The sequence below is a fragment of the Trachemys scripta genome, chromosome 3, assembly GCF_013100865.1.
Source record: "Trachemys scripta elegans isolate TJP31775 chromosome 3, CAS_Tse_1.0, whole genome shotgun sequence".
NCBI classification, from domain to species: domain Eukaryota; kingdom Metazoa; phylum Chordata; order Testudines; family Emydidae; genus Trachemys; species Trachemys scripta.
In genome coordinates, this window is record NC_048300.1 from 4,460,258 (window position 1) to 4,479,969 (window position 19,712).

The 19,712-nt window shown below is 47.9% G+C and overlaps 1 protein-coding gene across 1 annotated transcript in view; it reads left to right on the top strand.

Moving 5' to 3' along the window:
- Positions 1-19,712, top strand: part of TTBK1 (tau tubulin kinase 1) — a 152,125-nt gene that overhangs the window by 40,676 nt on the left and 91,737 nt on the right. Inside the window, exon 3 of the mRNA XM_034764007.1 lies at positions 10,104-10,251. Within this exon, the coding sequence (XP_034619898.1) occupies positions 10,104-10,251 (148 nt within the window). The remainder of the gene's footprint in view (positions 1-10,103; positions 10,252-19,712) is intronic.

Consider the following 19,712-nt stretch of genomic DNA (forward strand, 5'->3'; position numbering starts at 1 on the left):
GTGAAGGTCATAAAGTCAAGCGCTTAAATGTTAGGAAACATCAGCATTGTGCAACCGAATTTGCCCAACTTGGGCATGTGTGTCATGACATGGTCTTTAATCATCACTCTAGTATCTGAGGACTTCACAAAGATTAATTGATTTATCTTCCCAACACTGGGGAGATGAAGGGGTGGTGTTATTGAATAAGAAACTGACACACGGAGAGATTAAAGTCAAAAGTGTCCACTAATTTTTGGTATCCAATTTGAGACCCGTAGGATCTGATTTTTCAGAGTACTTAACATGATGTGTTCGAAGCAGAGCTCTTAGTGAATTCAGTGCAGCTGTGAGTGCTTAGTGTTTCTGCAAGTCAAGCCCCAGGGTTTTAAGTCAGACACCCAGAGAATGAGGGACACACAACTAGAGGCCACGTGTGAAACATCGAAGTGACTTTCCCGGCATCACACAGGAACTCTTTGGCATTGGCAAGGATAGACTCCAGTTCTCTAGGGCAGCATTCAATTGCCTTAACCACTTCCTGCAATCCTCTCCCTCAGTCATTGCACATTTTCCAGCTTCTTCAGCAAATGAAGCTGGGGCCTTAAAGACAACAGCCCTGAATCATCCCCAGAGCAGGTGTGTTCTGTGCACTGAATGAGGCAGGGGTCTTGTGGAAAACAGTATGTGATCATGTAACTACAAATGGTATATATTGCACATGTACAAGGGAGCCAAATTAAGGTTACCCAGGCAAACTTAATTCTGACATTGCCTAACTTTTGAGTGCTTGACTTTGCAACCTTAATTTTCTTTCAATATAATTTTCTGTATGTTATTTCCTAGGTTTTAAAAAAGCAAATTCCATCATGTGGAATCATATTACTATCCATGTGGTTCATCAGCAGGGTTGTAACCTTTAGATCCACCATACAGACATCTGCCACTTGAGCTAATGATGGAACTGGAGCAATGGTAGGTTGTCATCCTCTGCGCATACCAGCCATTCGAGAGGGACGGGATATATGCTTTGCCCGTGGGGTTCACAGATATTTGCTGATAGCGGAGGAATGCTGAGATTCAGGAACCCTGGGTTCCATTCCAGGCTCTGTAAGGGAGTGTGCTTTGCTGGTCACAGACGCTTCTGCCCGTTCGCCCCCAAAGCCTGTGCCAGTCCTGTCTTTTTACTCCTGGCTTCTCATGCGAGACGCTCCATCCCTAGCTCTTGATTCCCCTCTCCTTGCCCAGACAGTCTTAGTCTTCCCACACCAGCTCCCAGTCCCCTCCTGCTCTATTTTATAGTCCTAGTCTCCCCCTGCTCCTTGTCTAAACCTACTCCCTCTGCCTTCCCCCTCCCTGGTCCAGCTTCTCTTGGGACGTTTCAGCCCAAATAGTTAAAGTTATAAGCAAATGAAAACGGTTTTATAGTGGACAGCGTTGCCTTCATAATAGGCACCATTGCTACCTGCTCCTCTTAGAGCCATAACGAACATTCAGCTGTAGTCAGCCCGTGGTCTCTAACGTGATCTTGTCGGTATCCAGCTTTGTCTTTCTTAGTAATTCCAGTTAAAATCTTCTTTGTTTACAAGTCATTTCTGTCAGCACCTCAGCCTTGGGTGCAGATTTCAAATATGGCAGATCCAAGTCTTTGCCACTCAGCCATGCTGCTCTTCAGAGCGCATGTGCCCAAACCATGTGATTTAGTTATTGTGCCATACTGGGGCTTACCCAGACCAGCGAGAGGTCCTGTCCCCACCTGCCTTAGAACGTCGAGTGCCTTAATGCTGTTCTGCCACCAGGAGCCAGCCCACAAGCATAGAGGTTTCACTGGGCTGCCATCAGCCCAGTTCCTCCTTGCGGGATGACCTCAGCAATTTCCTCCAGTCTCAAGTCCCCCCGAATCTGTCTCCTCACGTTCTTAACTACCAGACACTTGGCATTTTCCCTTCTGGTTCGGCACCTCCGAAGGAGTGAAACCTGCCCCAATTATCCGCTCACTCTGGGGAACACCGTTTGCACACCAGAGACCTGCTTGGGGTAAAAATAAATGAAGGTTTATTTAATAGAAAAAATCACAGAATGGAAGATGAACTCGTCAGGGGAAGCAAAGATTTACAAGTTACACAGGAAATAAACAGAGAGATGCAATCTCAGGCTTTCACACATCTGTGTTAGCTCAATTCCCTGTTCTGTAAGTTACCTCGTGCCTGTGGCCAGTTTCCCAGCATGCCCTCTGTCTTGGAGTGGAGTCTAGCCTTCCAACATAGCTGATGTCCTCAGTTTCTGGATAAAAATTCTCAAACCCAAGCCTGTATTTAAAAGTTTTTTTCTCTTTTTTCCCCCTCTCCCCCCTCCCCTTTCTCCTGGCATAAAGACTCATGGTTATTGGAGGGGTCAAACGCCCTTCTTTCTCTGTTTTCCAAGATTTGGGTTTGCTTTTCTTATCAATGTCTTTCCGTGAACTTTAATGGTCCAATATTGTGTTTTTTCTGGCTGGACAAGGGATGGGTATTGTGTAAACAAATAGCCCGGGAGGTGCCCCCCCCCCTTGGCCTGATTACTTCACCCCCTTTTGTGAGGCAATGCTGTAGTCACACCGTAGTTACAATTAAAAATCTCTAGACTTACAGATATTCATAGCCGTCACCTGCATGCATATCTCCTACTGACCATCTAGTTCGGAGCATGACAAGCTTTCATAAAACACTGGACTTGACATATTTATACACAATCACATGGTACAAGCCAGTTGATTCAATTGTTTGTTCTTTGGGGTTCAGAACCCCTCTTTTCCCCTTAGGGTGTCTAGACCCTGGTTGTCACAGTTATCCTGTCTCTAGCCACTAGACAGACTCCCTTCTCAGACCCAAGGAGTCACAGATTCACATTTAAAGCCAGAAGGGACCATCGAGTCTGATTTCTTTGTATAGCATAAACCAGAAGACCTCACCCAGTGAATTCAGCAATCCAGCCCATCAGTAAGAGAGAGAGCTCAGAATTCCTAATCTCCAACATCCTACTGCTATTTACATAGAGAGGTCGTAACCCCCCCCCCCCCCCAGCAAAGTCCTCTAGACTCTCAGGCTGGTTCCTAGGTAGTAGTGGGGATGTGACGTTTCAAGCCCTGCTGATGACCCATCTTAGGGAGTTCCTCAGAGCTGTACACGATAGAATTGTTTCTCCAGTTTTCTTTTTTGTAAACGGTTTATTTAATGCTCAGTGCTGTTCCTACTGCTGAAATGAACGGGACACTGGTGTAAGCAGACTCCCAGAAGGAGGAACCGCAAGTACTGAACCCTGTTGAACCAGCTGGGTACGTACGTTTGAGCCACAGGGTGCTGGAGCCCAGGGTCCAGCTGAGATTGGTGGAGTTGCATAATTCCACCCAGGGAGGCAATGGCCTGATGCCTGAGGGGGCCCCCGAACTGAGGCCAGGGAGAGGAGCAGTGAGCCGTGAGCACCATCCTTTCACCTCCAACTCCTAACCCATCCTGGCTGCAGGGATAGTCAGCGCATACTGCTGATGTCGGTAGTGTTCAGGGTTGCTTTACATTTCACCTCCTGCTGGTGACTACTGGTTCTAGCCTGGTGGCCTCCTAAGAGTGCAGCATGCTGAATCCACTCCCTGAACCAGTAGAGCAGTGTCAGGAAGAAGCTCTCCAGTCCTGTCCTCTGTCCCTCTCCCCACTCCTGGCTGATTCAAGGAGCAAGGCTGGCCATCTCTGGGGGCTGGTAGGGAACTAAAGAGAAACGATCTCGAGGGGCTTTCTCCCCAAGCTAGTACATAATAAGAAGCTAGTGGTTTGCAGGCTGTGCCTGTAACTGATGCATGTTGAAGCTTAGATTTCTTTAGCACTGTGTTAAACTCAGCCGGAATTGCTTCAGATCTGCTGCTCCTGATGTGATTAATGGTGCTCTTGTTTTCTATCCAAAGACCTTGAAACCTTCCTTTAGTCAAAGATACAGGCTGCAGGTAGTGCCTGGACATTGCTGGACCTTTGATGGAGAGTGGCTGAGAGCTTTCTGAAATCTGAAGCTGAAATGGATTCTTTAAAAAACATCCCCAGACAGCTTTGCATCTTGTAGAATACAGCCCTGGTTGGAGTGGGTATTCGGTTCCCTTTATACGTGGGATCGGCTGAGTGAGATGCAGACGTCACTGGTCTAGGCTGCTGGAGACTTTAATCCCAGGCACTTTCCTAGCATGTCTGTGTAGAGCTGGGAAAGAAAATGAAGCTGTTAATCTGCCACACATTAGATACCTAGCGACAGGATGGGGACAATACCTCATTCCCTTGAACGATTTTTTCCTTGAATTTTAAGCACAAATGGGTTTCTCTTGTGCTGCTGCTGCCGTTGCCTTGAATGAATTCAGGATTGCACCCCCTTCGTTCCACAGAGGACACCCCCGAGTCCCTCCCCACCAGTTCCAACATGAGATTTGCACAAAGATCTGGGGAGAATACAGTCTCTGGAGTAAACTTTGTTACTTATTATTCAGCACTTTCTTGTCCTACTCAGCATTGCTCAGTGGGGAGTATCCTGCCCGTTTGGTCCTCGATGTCTTAGCTGTTTGGTTTCCTTTGCCATCCTCCTCTCTGTTTCTCTCCCCCTTTCCTGGCAGTGTCTCCTCCGCGTCCACTTCCATTCAGCAACTCTTAATCCCCCCCCCTCCATACCAGTGGCTTCTCCCCTCCTCGCTTCTCCAGGGCCTCGCTAAAATGATCAACAATTAGTGAAGGCTGATCGTCAAGTGTCTTCATTGGGCTCTAGCGTTAACACTCCAGTGAGATTAATGGAAGGGCTGAAGAGTTCATGCCTTTTAGAGTTCTTGTTCCAGGTTTTCCACAGGCCGAGTCAGACATCACTGTATCGGGGACTCTCAGGTCACATGTGGAAGGTCTGCTTTGCAGGAGGACTAGAAGTACATGCAGACCTGATGCTTTACAGCCTTGGCCTACACATTAGGACCATGACATGCTGATATTTTTGCTCAGGGAACCTACTTCTGTGCTAGTGAGCAGCTGTCTCTCCTGCTGCATCTCCTCTGTCTAGAAAGACCCAGGGTTAGCTACTTATACGAGCACATGCATCTTTGACACCTTTTGGTTTCTTTGATACTGTCTGTTAAAATCTTGAAAATAAAACTTTCCCCCCTCACTGACTGTCTGTCTTTTTCCAGTTCTGACCAGCCCTGGTTTTGTTATCGTGTGTCGAATGGGGCAGAAATGGACATACCTGTTTAAGCACCTCACTTTGTGTAACACCATTTATTCTATATATTGGTTGGGCACCAGCTCTGTACGCAGTGGGTTACTGCAAACTGCTGCTCTGCAGGTATTCGGTGGAGGACACAGCAGTGGCATTGGGATGTTTTGTTTTAGTCGTTTGTCAGAATGGACTTTAAATAAATACCTTCAGTGCAACAAAATTGTTGATGCAACAATAAGGTTGAAATGTTATGCGCACCCAAGTTAGAAAATTAAAAATGACATTTCCTTCAGCAGGCATAAACTGGCCCCCTGTGCATTGTAAAAAATGTTTTGTATTACTGCATAGGGTGAAGACTTAAAGGTGACCTCCAATGGGGAAGGAATTATTGTTGTCCTTTTTTTCATCTGTATGCTTTTTTTCTGCAAGTTTTTTACATGGTAAATGTAGGTCTGGGCTAACCTGCTTTTGCCAGAAGGCTAGGGAGAACTGGAGAACTAGCACGGTCATCACAGAGAGCGAGGAAGTGAAATCTGAGCCATTGCAGGGAAAGATTTTCAGTTACACTTCCAATGTTTTTGATTTATTTAGCCGCTATCTAATAGAATAATATAAGCAAACCATGGGGAAGAGTGATGTCTTTGTTAAAGCTCCAGCAGCCTGTCAACTAAGAGCAAGGTCCCTGTTCAGTTGTCCGGTCCTACAAGGAGACGTCCCGCACAGACAGGGAGGTTAAGACTTGAGCGTCCTGATATTTCCAGAGCAGATACAAACTAAAAAAAATCAAACCCCAACCAACCCCAACTCCCTTTCAGGGCTTCTCTACTCATTGTAAAGAAGCAAAATGGTCCTGAACCCAAATGGTGTTCTCCTTTGCAGATTACCTGTCAAAGAGAACAAAATAAGGGGTGTTTTCAAAAATCCTTTCTCTTCTCTGCCAGCTCCATGGGGCTCAATCATGCCATTTTTACTTATCACCCCTTTGAATGGAAGCCCTGTCTGATTGGGCAGGATTGGGCCAGTAGGGAGGAAGAGCCGAAAGGAAAGGGAAATGCAATATATTTCAGTTTCCTTTTGCTTATGGTCTTTCATACAAACTGTCTTTCCAGGTGCTCTGCCAGCTACAACATTAAATAGAAATGCCAAGCGGGGAGCAACTAAAAGGGGCTGTCGCTGGAGAGTAAGTACGTGTTCAGCACAGCTTTGAAATGAGACGGAGAGGCAGTTGTAGCCCTCCCAGGGATGCTGACACAGGAGCCACGCTGCCCGTCTGATGTCAGCATTGCTGGCAGTGATGGGACAGGCTAGGTAGAGAGCTGTACGTGAAAGAGATATCAAGTGGAACAAGAGGAAAGGAGGCCGAGCGGATAAAAGAGATCAGAAAAGGAGGGCAGGGATCTGGCAGCAATTTGTTTACATTTGCAGGGGTGATAGTGAATGCACTGGTGTGTACGTTTCTTTAGCACCCAGGGCACCTGCGTGGTTTTTTTCCCTGCGTATTGGCATTCTGCTGGGAACAGCAGAATCCCTTAATGGTGCAAGGAAATGACTTAAGTGACCGAGGTGGTATAAGGTTCCCTATGCCCATGTGCTATGCCTCCACAGGGGTCTGAAGGGAGCACCTTTAGGATGCAGCTAGTTCTGTCCCTCTCATAGTCAAGTATTTTGAGCTCTTTCTGGGCTGGGTTGGCTCAATGATTTTTATGTCCATGGGGAATTCTCCATAAAAATAGATAGGAAGATCTGGCTCTTGGGGATGCCAACAGCTTATTATGATGGCTGTAGTTTTAAAAAACAACAACCCCAAAAGGTAATACTGGGACTCAGCTGAGAGTCTCAGCTTCTTTCTTCAGTAGCGAAAACGAGATCAACGTTCTTCTTTGCTACAGCATGTGGATGAAAGTGAAATCTACCTGTAGTAGCCGTCAGAGCAAGGAGCTCAAACACATGGCCACAAGCTATCCGCGCCGGCTTGATGTGTTTGTGACCCACTGTAGCCATCCCAGGTTTGTCTCCCGGCTCAAAGCATGCACTGCCTCGCCCCGTCCTTTTCCAGGAGATGTATTTTCTTAACAGAGGTTAGCAAACAAACAGAAAAAACCAGACTGTTAACTCATTCCTTAGCCCTGGGCTTCAGGGCCACCCCTCCCCGGGGTCTCTGGCATGCCTGCTCCTGGCAGATTCCCAGTTTCAGGCAGCTCTTGTCCCTTCCTGGAGCAGCTCAGGGCTGCTTCTCTGAGGCCCTGGCCCCTTGTTCTGCTCTGGTGTGGCTTCCCCTTCCCAGGGCGCAGTCCATCTCCCCCTCTGACTGCCCACTAGCTGGATTGGATTCACCTGCTCTGGTCCAGGGGCACTGGGCTTGGTCTATCCACAGGGACCAGCTACCCTGTGCGAGCCACACGACACATTCAGACTGTACAGAATCTAAGCTTTTACTTCTTAAAAATCAGTGTCTAGCCCTTGTGGTTGCAAAGAAAAACCTTCCAGGTGTGAACCAAATGTAATCAATGCAGAGAGGTTTTACTGGATGTGCAGGTACGTTGAAATAATGCCTGGACACCTCCCCCTGCCCCACTAATGTCGTTGGCATGTCCACAATGACACTTCAGTGCTGACATGAACGATTTCATTGCGGATCGTTTTCCTGGATGGAATGGAGAAGGGAGTGCAGATTAAGCCTGGTAGCCATCAGAGGAGTGAGGCTCTGGAACAGGAGTGGGGGCAAACCACCTAACCAGCTTGAAGATGGATCTTGATAAGTTACGGATGGGGTTATCTGACGGGGCTGCCTAGGGGAGCAGGGACTGGGCTGGTGATTGCTGGCAGGATAGTATTGTGACTTTTTAACAGGGCAGAGCTCAGAGCATTGGGTGTGATCGTGAGGGTGTCCAGCAGCAGAATGGGTTGGTTCTTGATGCAGGCTGAAATACAAACTTTATCCAGACAGTAGTAAGGTTGCTCGTGTTTTATTCTTGCGCCTGGCAATGCTAATGATCGCTCGGCATGAACAGTGTCAGGATGTAAAGAGCCTGTTTCAAAGGAGCCCAGTGGAGTATTTTTCAAGGGTTGTGTGTTACCAGGCCTTGTTTCTACAGGATGCCTTCCTCTCCCATTACTGTCTGTGAAACAAGGAAGCAGCATTGATGGTTAGACCCGTTAGCTCTGCAGTCTTCTCCCCTTAGTGATGTCTAAAAAACTAGGCTGGCTAGAGAGGGAAAAGATTCTCCTGTCTAGGATCTCCTCCATTTATTCTGCTAGGAGAGAGGTGGACAAAGTGCAGGACACAAACTTGGACAATGGAGTCTATGCCTTCCCTCATGTTATAAGGTACAGAAGAATAACACGAGGAGTCATGATATCTTGGGTGCTGTTCCCCATTCTGCCACTGACTTACTGGATAGTCTCAGGCAAGTCATTTAGCCCCTGAAAGCCTGCCTTAGTTTCCCCATCTGTAAAATGAGGATACCATGAACTTTCCTCCCAAGGGATTGGGGAGGTTTAATCAGATAGTCTTGGGAAGTGTGATATATGTGTTAAGTATTATTAATATGGGATGTGGCCTAGAAAGGCTGATCCCAGCAGGCCCTGCTCCCTCTTGATCCTCACACTTTCAGTGATGCTATTGGAGGGCAAGGGAAGCTCCAGTGTGAACTGTGTGAAATAGCTCCCCGCTATTTCCTTTCCATTGAGTAGAGCGGTGCTGAAAGGAACTGGCGGTCCCAGGCCAGATGGTTCTCATTGGAGTCAGAGTCCTGTCTCTAGTAATGTTGGTGTTACGTATTGCTCCACTGTATGGCCTGCAAATTGCCTTCTCTTCCCCATGTCCAGGGAAAATGGGGTATCCCCAGGAGCTGAATGGATGGGGCCATGGGCAGCAGGCATAAGTTAGAGCAGCCTTACTTCTGTTCTTACTTGTGCTGGGGTCTGGCCTGACTCAAATCAGCCCTAGATTGAGGGAGCACAAAGCTGGCTAAAAGCCACCTTTTCCTTCCCCATTCTTCAATTGCATGTAACAGACAGACTGGGAAGCTAAGCAAATACTTTGCTGAGCTCTGATGGGGTGGTCACATCCCAGAGAGGCTGGGAAGCTGGGCTGTTACCTCCCTGGGCAGCGAACGGGTGGTGTCGGGGACCGTGGGTCTTGGACCCAGGTCCACGGGACTCATAGGAGCAATCCGCTCCAATCCGCTACCTGCTAACAGCTGCTAAGACAGCGGCTGAATCTCGACAGAGGACTCCAGTCCCGGCACCAGACTGGCGGAATGCTGGGGGTCCCGATTAGTCCCCAGCTTCTGTATAAACCCAGCCCAGGAATAGGAAGTCGTCCATACAACTGGGAGAATGTGTTACTTGTACTCCTGCTCCCCTAGTTTGACTCCTTTGTATCCCAACCTGGCCTGACTCTGGTTGTCATTAAGAACTTAAGAACGGCCAGACTGGGTCAGACCAAAGGTCCATCTAGCCCAGTATCCTGTCTTCTGACAGTGGCCAATGCCAGGTGCCCCAGAGGAAATGAACAGAACAGGTAATTGGCAAGTGATCCATCCTCTGTGGCCCATTCCCAGCTTCTGGCAAACGGAAACCACAGTTCTGTCATTCAGCTCTCAAGTTTGTCGCCTGGTTCTGATCTCCTGGTCGCCTGCCTCCAGGCTCTCGGTTTGTCCTCTGACCTCCTGGTATCCGACCTGGCCTGACTCTCCTAACTCCTGCTTTGACCACTAGCTCAGACCGCTCGTGTCCTGATTGTGACAGGTGGTCATGTCACAGGCAGCCTAGGGAGTGATCCATCCAGGCCCAGTACCTCCCTGCGCAGTGAAGAGGCTGGTGCCCTGCTCCTTCCTGCTGTGTGATGGTAAATGGACAGACGCGGTCTCGCCCATTTGTGCTAAGCCCTGCTTTTGTGTTCTCTTTAGCTGAAGAAGATTGGTGGTGGTGGTTTCGGTGAGATTTATGAGGCAATGGATCTCCTAACCCGTGAGAATGTGGCCCTGAAAGTGGAGTCAGCCCAGCAGCCCAAACAGGTCCTCAAGATGGAGGTGGCTGTCCTGAAGAAGCTGCAAGGTAAGATGGAAATGAGCTGGTAACCAACTGCTCTCTTCTCCAGCAGGTGTGTGTGATCTTACAATTGCCATGGCCAGGGTTGGAGGCCAAGTTGGCTCGTACTCGCTCTAACTTTCTCCTTCGGCCTAGCTTAGAGTGTGTTTGTGACATTCAGCTTTTCAGCACAGAGCTCAGTTACGTTCTGCATAGCGTTGGGCTTCCAGAGCCTGAGACCTCTTCCACTCGGCTTATCCAGAGCATCGTGTCCAGTTCTGGGAGAACATTTCCTGCAGGTCTCTGGAATCCAGACTTGTCACTGAGGTTTCTTTATGGGCATTTCATGAAGCTATACCTGAGGTGAGCAGGCTCAGGTGTGGCAGGGTGGGTTAGGGTGAACTGCAAGTCCAAAGTACATAATTATAAATCAGATTATATACCTAGTCCAAAACAGACTAATGCACGAGCATGACATTCTACATTGTATCACACGCTTTACGACTGGCTTACTGATTTTATGAACCAATCCCTGTATAGATCATGAGCTGTCCATACGCCACAAGATATGCTAGTTAGCTGCAAGCTGGTCACACGTGCCTCTTCTGCGTACTTTTTATTTACTAGCTACAGATTATTTATAAGGCCACTTGTGAATTCATGTTTTGTGCATGGTTAAGCGCTGTTTCCTTACTTCTGTTTTCTTCCACTGTTCACGCAAGGCCTGCCTTTCCACTCCCTTTTTTTTTCTTTTTTAGTACAGCAGTGTTGGTTACTAACTGTACAACCATTAAAAGCACACTGACTGTCTGAATGACAGGGTGGAGGCTGCCTACTCTTCATAGCCCACAAAGGGTTCACTGCTCCTGCAATGGTGGTGCCTACCTCATAATATTGTTTGGTTCTGAGCTGGGTGATGGGTATCAACTGTTCCAAGTGTGTCTTGCTAACCCCTTGTTTTAGTTCTTCTGTTCCCTAAGCCAGATGAATTCCAAGTCTGCTACTGTTTTTAGCACATGCAGTAGCCTTGAATACCTAACTATTACTCATAGGGATTTTAAGATCCAGGCTTAAGGGAGGAATACTGCTTTTAAATAGGGGGACCAGATGTCCCATTTTTAAAGGGACAGTCCCGTTTTTAAGCCCTCCTCCAGTGTCCTGACTTTTTCTTAAAAACAGGCCAATTGTCCAGTATTTTCTGTCTCCCCCCGCCCCATCAGTACTGGCAGGTCCTGCTGCTGGCTGGATCCCTGCTCACCAGCCGCCCACCCAGCAGCGGTCAGTGGGGGGGCGGGGTCCAGTGGCTGACGATGAGGGTGGGTGTGTAAGGCTGGTGGTGGGGTGAAGCCGCTCCCCCTGCTGGTCCATCAGTGAGGCCCCCGCTGTGTGCTGGCTCTTGGCCAGCAGGGCCCAGCCCCCCGTCCCATTTCCGGCTGGTGATGGCGGATGAGTGGGGGTAGGTGCCACACAGTGGCCATTTACATGCTCCCCCTCTCGCTGTCCTCACCCTGCGTTGCCCCTTCACCCTCCCTAGCCCCGCTTCTCCTCCATATCCCCCCCGGCGGGGCACGTCCCGCTCCCAGCGCTGTGCGGAGAACCAGCCCCTGGTCGGATCGTTCAACTCACCAACAGCCTGGCTGGCAGCTCCTTCCTTCCCCCACTGCCTCTGGCTGGGCCAGCGCCCCGGGAAAGCCCAAGACCCTCCGGCCTGGGGCGCTGGCCAGGAGGATCCGAGCTCTGCGTGTGCCAAAGCCCCGCACGATACTGGGACGGGGAAGCCTCTCCGCCTCTCAGCTAAGCTCTGGAGTGGCAGGAAGCGATTTCCAACCTGTTCATGCTCCGAACCTGCAGCTTCACAGCAGCCCCCTCACCCCTTGGGTCCTGCCCACAGGGAGCATGGAGCTGCTCCGTCCCCTAGGCAGCCTCCCCTGCTGAGCCCCTCGCTGGTCAGGTTCCCTGGGCCCTGGTGCACAACGCATCCTTAGGGCTTAACCCCTTCTTGTCCACACTATAGCCGGGGGGGGACAGGAGGCGGCTGGGTTATGTCAGTGGCCAGCAGCAGCCTAGAGGTGTTAGTTGACTTTCGACACTGTGCGGGCAAGAAGGGCCCACCTGCTTCTAGCCACGGGAGACATGGGCCAGGTCATCCCTCCACTGTCCCCCCCCACCGCTGCTGGAAGCAGCTCCCATCGTCCCTTCCCTCCCACACAGGGCCGAAAGGCTGCTGCTGGCCACATTCTGGTGTGAACCCTGGCAGAAATCTGGGGAGGGGGGACATGTGACCCTGCGTGCCCCCCACGTGTTGCCTCGGGAAGATGCGGCGTCAGGTACTGGGAGAGGTGGGTCCGTTCAAGGGGCCCAGGCAGGCATGGTGGGCGGAGAACGCCAGGCAGGGGAGGGAGGTCAGTCAGTCACACCCCTCCCCTTGTGTGAGAGAGGTTTGCGAGAGTCTGTGTGTGTGTGTGTGTGTGTGTGTGTGTGTGTGTGTGTGTGTGTGACCTTTCCCTGTGTGTGTGGGGAGGTCGGGTGTGCATGTCACCCCTCCCTGTGTGAACCCTAAAGCCTTAAAAATAAAAAGGCAAATAAAAAGTATCCGGCTACGCAGTATTTCTTTTTAACGGAGGCTCAGTCAACTTGATGTTAATTTGAACGTTTGTACTGCATAGTTCTGATTGATTGCCGTTGAACTCGCTTGAAGAGTAATTTTACCAGGTGTCCCTTATTCAGCATAGGGAAATATGGTCATCCTGCTTTTAAAGCATCCTTCTACAGTTACTATATCCCCTAACAGCTTGTATATTGTGTTTTTATCTATCACCACAACAAATTCAGCACATTCCCTGGATCCATACTGGAAGTGGTCCCCATCAGCCACCATACAACACTTGCCATTCCCAGCATAGGTAGTTTTTACTGCACCAACTTCCCAGCATCTCAACCATACTGTGCGATCTGTAGACGATGCCCCCCAGAGTGAACCCACATGCCCACGACCCTGTTTGTAAGACATGATACCTCTTAGTGTCTCTCAGGTTCCAACAGCAGAACAAGTCTTGGGCTTTCCAGACCTTGTCATTTGTTTGCAACAATATTTGAGGAGGCAAAACAAACTCCTTTCACACCAGGTGGGCTGCAGTGACTTCACATTTAACTTCATGGTATGGATCTTTGTTAATTTCCTTATCCTGAACCAACTGCTGTTCTCTCTCTTGTACTACAGATTTAACTTTTCTGTGGCAATAAAAGAGGGCAAGTTTTCTTGCTCCATATTACTTAAGGCTGGTTTTACTTAGTATAGCGTGTATCCCCCATACTGCACTCTATTGGAGCACAATGCTTTAATCCCGTACTTCCTTGAAAGCGATCACAATATCATGTATATTATAGACAGATAACAAAGCTTAATGAATTCTTGGTTTTGCTCATTCAGTGGGTGTGAGATGTTTGTGGCTGTCTTCTGTCGAAATGCTTGGTCACATTCCCACAGCATCTTGATGTCAGCTTGGTTTCAGAGCGACATGTCAGTTGGAAACAGTCCAGTTCTTGTGCCAGTCTTATTAAGTTTCTTTTGTTGTAGTTGCTGCTCCCCCTTGGACATTTTACACCATTCTAATGTAGACATTGGTATTCAGAAAGTGCCCCAACGGTCAGTGGGCACAGTCCTTTAGGTAACTGCTAATTGGTCAAATTCAATAACTCTGACACATAATGAATTTGAACATTTGTGTACAACATTTCCCCCGGTAGATTTTAACCCTAAACTATGGACCTGTTTGCAGTCTTAGACACTTTAATCTTTTTTGTTTTGTTTTGTTTGTTTTGACTTACAAAACGCTACCACAGGGGTCAGCAACCTTTCAGAAGTGGTGTGCCGAGTCTTCATTTATTCACTCTGATTTAAGGTTTCGCGTGCCAGTCATACATTTTAACGTTTTTAGAAGGTCTCTTTCTATAACTCTATAATATAGAACTAAACTATTGTTGTATGTAAAGTAAATAAGTTTTTTAAAATGTTTAAGAAGCTTCATTTAAAATGAAATTAAAATGCAGAGGCCCCCTGGACCGATGGCCAGGACCTGGGCAGTGTGAGTGCCACTGAAAATCAGCTCACGTGCCACGGGTTGCCTACCCCTGCTGTACCATATCGTTCTTGTGTTTATTCCCTTAGCGGCATTTATTTTACACCACAGTTAAACAAGACTTTTGAATACAATTTTCAACAGGAAATGTTGCCATGTTTGTGAATGGGCAGGGCATTATTCGAAGTTGCTCCATCATCCGTAATTAATAACCCGTTAAAAGAAAACAGGATTTGGGTGGCACTTTCCAACGGTGGTTGGGCTTCACTGCTTATATTTACAGATTTTCCTTGGCTCTGGGTTGGTTTCTCCTTTCAAAGCACATGGCTATCTGAAAAAGAAAACACAACCTGTCAGAGCTCCTCTTTGGAGCCTCCTTATTTGAATTAAGTACCACGTTCACATTTCTTTTCCCCCTTTCACTGGGTACACTGCATGTTCCATAGGAATGCCTACTGCTTTCATAAGTAACTTCCACTTTTCACTTGCCAGGACATTATATTAGCGGTGTCAATTTAATTATATATAATATATATTATTAATATTTTTTCTGCCACTGTTTCAGCTATTGCTTTATTACTGAAAAAGGGATCCAGCGTCTCTCCTTGTTCTGGCCACCCTTTGAGTCCCTATTTTCATTTACTAATTTATAGTTAACATTTATAACCTATTTTTTTTAAATGTTCAATCATTGTCAAAGCATTGAGGTGCCCAATGTGTTAACGAACAAAGTTAAGGCTGCCAGGAGATGTTGGCTGCTGCCCCCACAGAGTTTGGGTCAGCTTTGCAACTCTGAATGAAAGATTTGGCTAGATTTGTAGTGGAATCTTTTAAAAGCCAATTTATTTCATGCTTACATTTTACATTTCCTTTTTAAACATTTTTTTTTTTTTTAAAGAAATTCTGCAGTCCCTTGCTGTGCTGCAAACAGTTCGAGACCAAATAAATATTTTAAATTTGCTCGGCTTAGCCTTGCCAGCTGAGCCTCTGAACCTTCTTCTCTCCTAAAATGGTTTTACACTCCTGCTGTCTTCCCTTTGCAAATGGCAAGTTATGAGCAGATGCCATCACATTTCTAAACTGCAGTTTTATTTGTATATTTAAGCTTTGCACAGGCGAACGCTTTTGGCCTGGGATCTGATAATTGCTGTATCTTAGCCACATTTTATTTTACTGCCATTTTTATTCCCTTATTTTCCTTCCATGTCTCAGCTATCTGAGACTTTAGTAAGCTAATAGTAACACTTCAATTTTTTCTTTTTCTGACTGGCAGTATTTCTATTTTAACTTACTACGTGTTTCCCCCATTTTTTCCCCTTACAATCTGTTGTTTGGGTTGATCAGCGCCCCTTGTGTTACTCTAGATTATTTTTCTACACAACTGTACCCAGGTTACATCCACACTAGTACACTCAGAAGCAGTGAAGCCATATAGAAATCCCTATTTTGTTTTTAGTGATTTTGACTAAATCGTCCATAGTCAAATGATCTTGTCTGTCTGCCTGCAGCAGTCATTTGTACTTTATTATTTACAGACCATTATTTGAGAAAAGGGTTCATTTTCCTTCAGAGTGGCTGTTAAAGGCTCCTGGGGCAAAAACATAGCAGTAATCACCCCCTGCCCGAGGGTTCCACCAGTCGTGACTATCCAGAGTTGTACTGACATAACTGGGTTTTATTATTAAACTTTTTAACACTTCTACTTTTAACACTTCTACTTCTACTTTGTAACACCTCCACAAACCCAACGGTTTAGTTCCCTCCGAGCTATGCAGTGTTAAATGGTGCAATCCCTCCTTTATAACTGCCCATACCTTTTCCTTAAATCACTTACCTATCTCCCAAAGTGACACATTTCTCAGTGATTTTTCTTGCTGGCTTTGAGCTTATCTTTGTAGTCTTTTTGCACATATTCTTTAGCTACAATTACTGCTCCTCCATGGTTGTCCACGGGTCTTAATCTTTAAAGCTCCACTGACATTCAAGAGACCTTTGCTGTGTCCTGCCAGTAATTCTTTTCCATAAATATCCAAATTACCGCCTTCTATTTCTCTTATGTTACGGAATTTTTCTTAGGAGATAACATGTTTTTTTTCCTTCTTATTTTTTTAAAATGTTGCTCCACTTACTGGAGTTCCATTTTTCCATCCGGTCCCAGTCTCCTGTCACTTTTCTGGGGAGTCCAAAGGGTCTGCCCTTGGATTTAATCCAACCCTCCAGAGAGATACCGGCTTCCTCATACTTTAACCCTTTCAGTTCCATTTCCCTTACTGTGAGCGTTGCTGCCTAACACAAAGGGGTGTATTACCGGACGGGGAGATCCCAGGTTTACTCTGGACTCATCACTGAAGGTATTTTACCTGCTTTAGACAAGTGGATGCTGGGTTCTGGCACCAAAATGTTGGGATTCCCTCAGACCTTTGCCACTCGTCTTATCCAGAGTGCCTCTTCCAGTTCTGGGAGAACATTTCCTGCAGTTTTCTGGAATCCAACACTCGGTTGGAATCCAGACTCGTGGCTGAGGTTTCTTTATTGACATTTCATGGAGAGCTACACGTGATGTGATCATGCTCTGGTGGAGCATGGTGAATTCAGGGGCACCACAACTCCAAAGTACAGCACCGTAAATCAGGTTATATGCCTATTCTAAACAGACTAACACATGCGCATCACATTCTACATTGTATCACATGCTTGACAATTGGCTTATTGATTTTGTGACCCAATCCCTGTATAGATCATGAACTATCCCTATGCTACAGTATGTACTGGTCAGCAAAGGTGCATCTGTGAGTTTATCACGCATGACCTTGCTTATCATTTATCTACTAGCTATGTATTATTTACAAGGCCACTTGTGAATTCACGCTTTGTGCACTGTTCATCTCTGTTTCCTTACTTCTGTTTTCTTTCATTGTTCATGCAAGGCCTACACATAGGGTATGTCTGCACAGCAAAGAAAAACCCACAGCTGGCCCATGCCAGGCGGTTTGGGCTGCTGGACTATTTTCATTGCTGTGTAGACTTCTGAGATCAGGTTGGAGCCTGGGCTCTGGGACCCTCCCACTTCTCAAGGTCCTGGGTTCCAGCCCAAGCCCAGAAGTCTACACAGCAATGAAACAGCCCCGCCGCCTGAGCCCCACGAGCTCGGGTCGGTTGGCACGGGCCAGCTGCGATGTCTAGTTGCTGTATAGGCATAATCACAGTGGCCACTATCTTGCTCATTGAACTTGCACCCCTGGAAGTTTTCGGACTGAGCTGATTTTAGACACTGAGGGTTAATGTGCCCCCACAGGCTGTGAGAACAGCAGGGAAAGGGGTGAACCTGAGAGTTGGAGGAGGTGGGTGACCCTGATTACACAGTGAGGAATGAGACCTAAGATGTCTGATCAAGATAGAGAGAGAAGACGCGGCTGCTGTCTCCCAAAGCGCCTGAGCAGTGGTGGTGATGACCAAACTCATGCTGAGGCGTGTAGGGAATTCCAAGGGCTGCTGTCCACTTGAGCACGAGTGGAACGAAAACCGACAGCACCAAGGGCAGTGGTAGGGGACTGGGCAGAGAATGGGTAACTGGCCGATGTCGGTGGCCTTCTCAGAGGTGCGAGGCTTGGCTAGTGTGGAGGAAGGTTTTGGAGTCAGACTATGGCAGCCTGCTCGAATGGCAGGTGACTGTCTGTATTATACTGAGTCCATTTAAAGAGATGGAGTCTCATTTAGACTACGATTGCTTTACAATGCTAGTCTGGCAAGATAAACGAGGGGGTCAGGCCCAGCTTCGTAGGTGGAAAATTAGCAGAGTTTGTAAGTCAGAAGGGGCTGATAGGAGGTTTCTGTTAGCTCAGATACAGCCTCAGTTCCATTCTACACATTAAACTGGAGGTGGAGTTGTCCCGCCCCAGGGCTGATAGGGAGAGGAAGGTGAGAGTGAATGTACTAATGTGTGTTTGCATACAGAGGAGAGGGGGGTGAGGTGGAAGGGCTGTCCTGCAGCTCATAAAGATTTACCAGGCCAGTGAGACACAATTTGCTACCAAAGAGTTTGGGGGAGAAGTACTTTGGGTAAGGACGCCGGCAGTGAACCATCAGTGGTGTCGGCTACAGACTGCGATGGCCAGGGAAGCGGGGGAATGAGGAATTCTGAACCAGCTTCCAAGGACCTCAGTGTGGTGTACAGCGATCACTTGGAGCTTACGGAACTTGCAAGAGCTCTGCTTTACTCTGTGTCCACCTCCACCTGGCTGTGCATACCAATCACAAGAGCTTCCTCGTGCCCCGCCCACACTCTGGCTGGGAAGCTCAGCCCTTCAAGTCGCAGTCTCCAATATGACGTCTTCCCTTCCCAGCCCAGACTCAGTAACCGTGACCCTTAAAAACCAAAATGAACACACCACACAGCTACAAATATTGATAACCCCCCTAAGTACTAAACTCGCCACCAGTGTTCAACTAGACTTTGCCTTTTGTTCAACGCTCTAGCTCAGTGGTTTTCAAACGTTTTGTATTGGCGAGCCCTTTCACACAGCAACCCCCCTTATAAATTAAAAATGGGGGGGGTGTAATTTAATTTAATGGGGGCTCGGGGCTATCAGCCCCACGGAGCTAAGAGCTCACAACCCCCATGTAACCACCTTGTGACCCCCGGAGGGGTCACGCCCCCCAGTTTGAGACCCCCTACATGAGTGCGTCTGCAACCACTGTATCGCTCAGGTTTGCAAATCATACCTTTGTAGCAGAAAAAATAATCTCTGAGAATACAGAGGATAGGATGGGTGTGTCGGAGTGAGGGAATTACTCTTTAGCCTGGCAGGGCTAGGCCATATACCTGTGAGGTGGGAGTCCCAGGGCCCAGTCTCCCTGCTCCAGTGTCTCGCTAATTATTTATTCAAAGTAAAACACTTCAGCAAGAGCCCCACATCAGACCATCCCGTAGCCCTGTGGTTAGAGCACTCCCCTGGGAGGGGGGAAACCCCTGTTTAAATCCCTTCTCCCCCATCAGGCAGGGAACCTGGGTCTCTGACATCCCAGGTGAGTGCTCTACTTGGCTAAAAGTTATCAGGTGAGCACCCCCACCTCCTTCGGCTGGGTTTTGAGTGGGACCCAGTTCGGTAAGCGTGATCAGAGGACACCAAGTGGATCTGGCCTCAAGGGTAAGCTAGGTGCCCCTCCACCTACCTTCCCTGGTTGTGACTCGCGGTGGGGCTTAGGTGGGAGATAGGGGCCTGGATGCCTGACGCGAGGCAGGGGCAGAGGGAACTTTTACCCTGAACATTTAGGCACTGAGTGAATTTAGGCACCTTCAGGGGTAGGTGGCAGCCGAGTGAGGGCCTTGGAGATCTCAGTGGGACCTAACCTGGGACTCAGGTGTCTAAGTCCCTTTGTGGAGCTGGGCCTCAGTGCTTAAGGAGCTTG